Source organism: Vigna radiata, chromosome 4 (genome assembly GCF_000741045.1).
Source record: "Vigna radiata var. radiata cultivar VC1973A chromosome 4, Vradiata_ver6, whole genome shotgun sequence".
Lineage (NCBI taxonomy): Eukaryota > Viridiplantae > Streptophyta > Magnoliopsida > Fabales > Fabaceae > Vigna > Vigna radiata.
This window is the reverse complement of record NC_028354.1, coordinates 19,806,332-19,808,227: the sequence shown is the minus strand read 5'-3', so window position 1 is coordinate 19,808,227 and position 1,896 is coordinate 19,806,332. Positions and strand designations below refer to the sequence as shown.

The following is a 1,896-nucleotide window of genomic DNA, read 5'->3' as shown; positions in this document are numbered from 1 at the left end:
GACTTTTTCAATAGGAAGGATCTTTGCAAGAGCGTAAACCCTGATGAGGCTGTTGCTTATGGTGCAGCTGTGCAGGCTGCTCTCTTGAATGAAGGCATTAAGAATGTTCCAAATTTGATATTGAAAGATGTTACTCCGCTTTCACTTGGCGTATCGGTACAGGGGGATCTGATGAGTGTTTTGATTCCTAGGAACACAACTATTCCTATAAAGAAGAAACAAGTTTTTCTGACATGCCAAGATGACCAATTCCTAGTCAAGATTAAGGTTTATGAGGGCGAGAGAGTGAAAGCCAGTGATAATGATTTGTTGGTTTCTTTTTCTATTTCTGGCTTTCCCCCAGCTCGTCGTGGCTATCCTTTTTATGTGACTTTTGCAATAAATGAAAATGGCATTCTTTCCGTTTCTGCTGAGGAAATAGTAACCGGTAATAGGGATGAAATTATAATATCCCATAAAGGAAGACTATCAAATGAAAAAATTAGTGAAATGATTAAAGAAGCAGAGAACTATAAGTTTGAAGATGAGAAGTTTCTTAAGAAGGCCAAAGCAATGAATGATTTAGATGATCATGTTTATAAGATCAAAAAGGCCTTAGAGAAGAAGAATTTCAGCTCAAAGTTGAGTTCGAAAAAAAAGAAAGATATCTGTTCTAAAATTTCTAGAGCCACTGATATGCTGGATAGGCGGAACGAGATGGAAGATATAGTTGCTATTGAAGACTTTCTGAAAGATCTTAAAGCAATCAGTGAACGAATTATGGTCATGGAGAAGATTGCCTAGTTGTTTTAAGCTGTTATGTTTTGTGCGTCACTGATTTGTCATTAACATGTGATAAAATCAAACATTTATATTTTGGCATGTAGCGTTTGAATATTCGATAGTGTAGTAGTAATAGTATTTGGTTTGAAAATGGTTATTGTTGCAAATGCAAATAATTTTCATTTGATTTATCTTTGGAAACTTCAATTCTCGTAGTTTAGCCCGTTCAAGTATAGTTTTTTTGTAAATTTGTGTGCTTCGATTTTAATGTGACGAATGCATGTACGTTACTTCAAAAGAAAAAAACACACTTATATTTTCAACAGAGAAGAATTTTAAATATATCAATGTCTTTTATACTTGAAAAGTTACTTAACAACTCACTAGTTCTTCGTTCATAAGAAATATATTGGTTTAATGGACTTATATTAGTTTAATGAACTTTCTTATGCCTTAATTTTTTTCTATTTTATCTTACACTTTCAATAAACTTATTATAATTATATTATTTATTAATAATAATAAAATATGAAAGAAAGGTTTAAAATAGAAATCCTTTANAACGATGAAATTTTAAAAGCCTAATGTCTCCTGCTCCTCGAGGCCATCCTTTGGATGTTTGCTTTAGCATAGATGCAAATGGCACCCTATCTGTTTCCGCTAAGAATACAAGCACACGCGTCTTCAAATGTAATCGAAAAAAAATTATAATTGATTATCCGTAGAAAAAAGAGTAAATTAAANTGTTCTTAAGTATATGACTTTTTTTTATGATGAAAATATAATAAAAAATATTTATGATAATATTTAAATTTTAATATATTTACATATATATATATATATATATATATATATATATCTTGACCCATTAAATTATATTTTATCAAAATTTGTTATTTATTATGTTTTGATTATCTTCGTAATTTTAAAAATTGATAAATCATAAAATATTTTCAGAAAATTAAAGCATTTTTTTTATCAACTATCATCTTATTTAACTAATTTATTGAAAAAGATTCTGTTAATATGACAAAATATCAAGAATATTTTCTATTGTTCGAATGAATAAGAGTATGAATACTTTTTTATCTTTGAAATTATTTTTCAAACCTTTACTTTATTCAATGTTGGTTT

The 1,896-nt window shown here is 28.9% G+C and overlaps 1 protein-coding gene across 1 annotated transcript; it reads left to right on the top strand.

The window, feature by feature from the left end:
• Positions 1–6: 6 nt before the first annotated feature.
• LOC106758509 (probable mediator of RNA polymerase II transcription subunit 37c) lies at positions 7–783 on the top strand (the record flags this gene model as incomplete). The annotated part of the gene is made up of 1 exon (XM_014641428.1): positions 7–783. A coding segment is annotated over one exon (777 nt), but the record flags the coding sequence as incomplete, so codon positions are not given.
• Between the last annotated feature and the right edge of the window lie 1,113 nt (positions 784–1,896).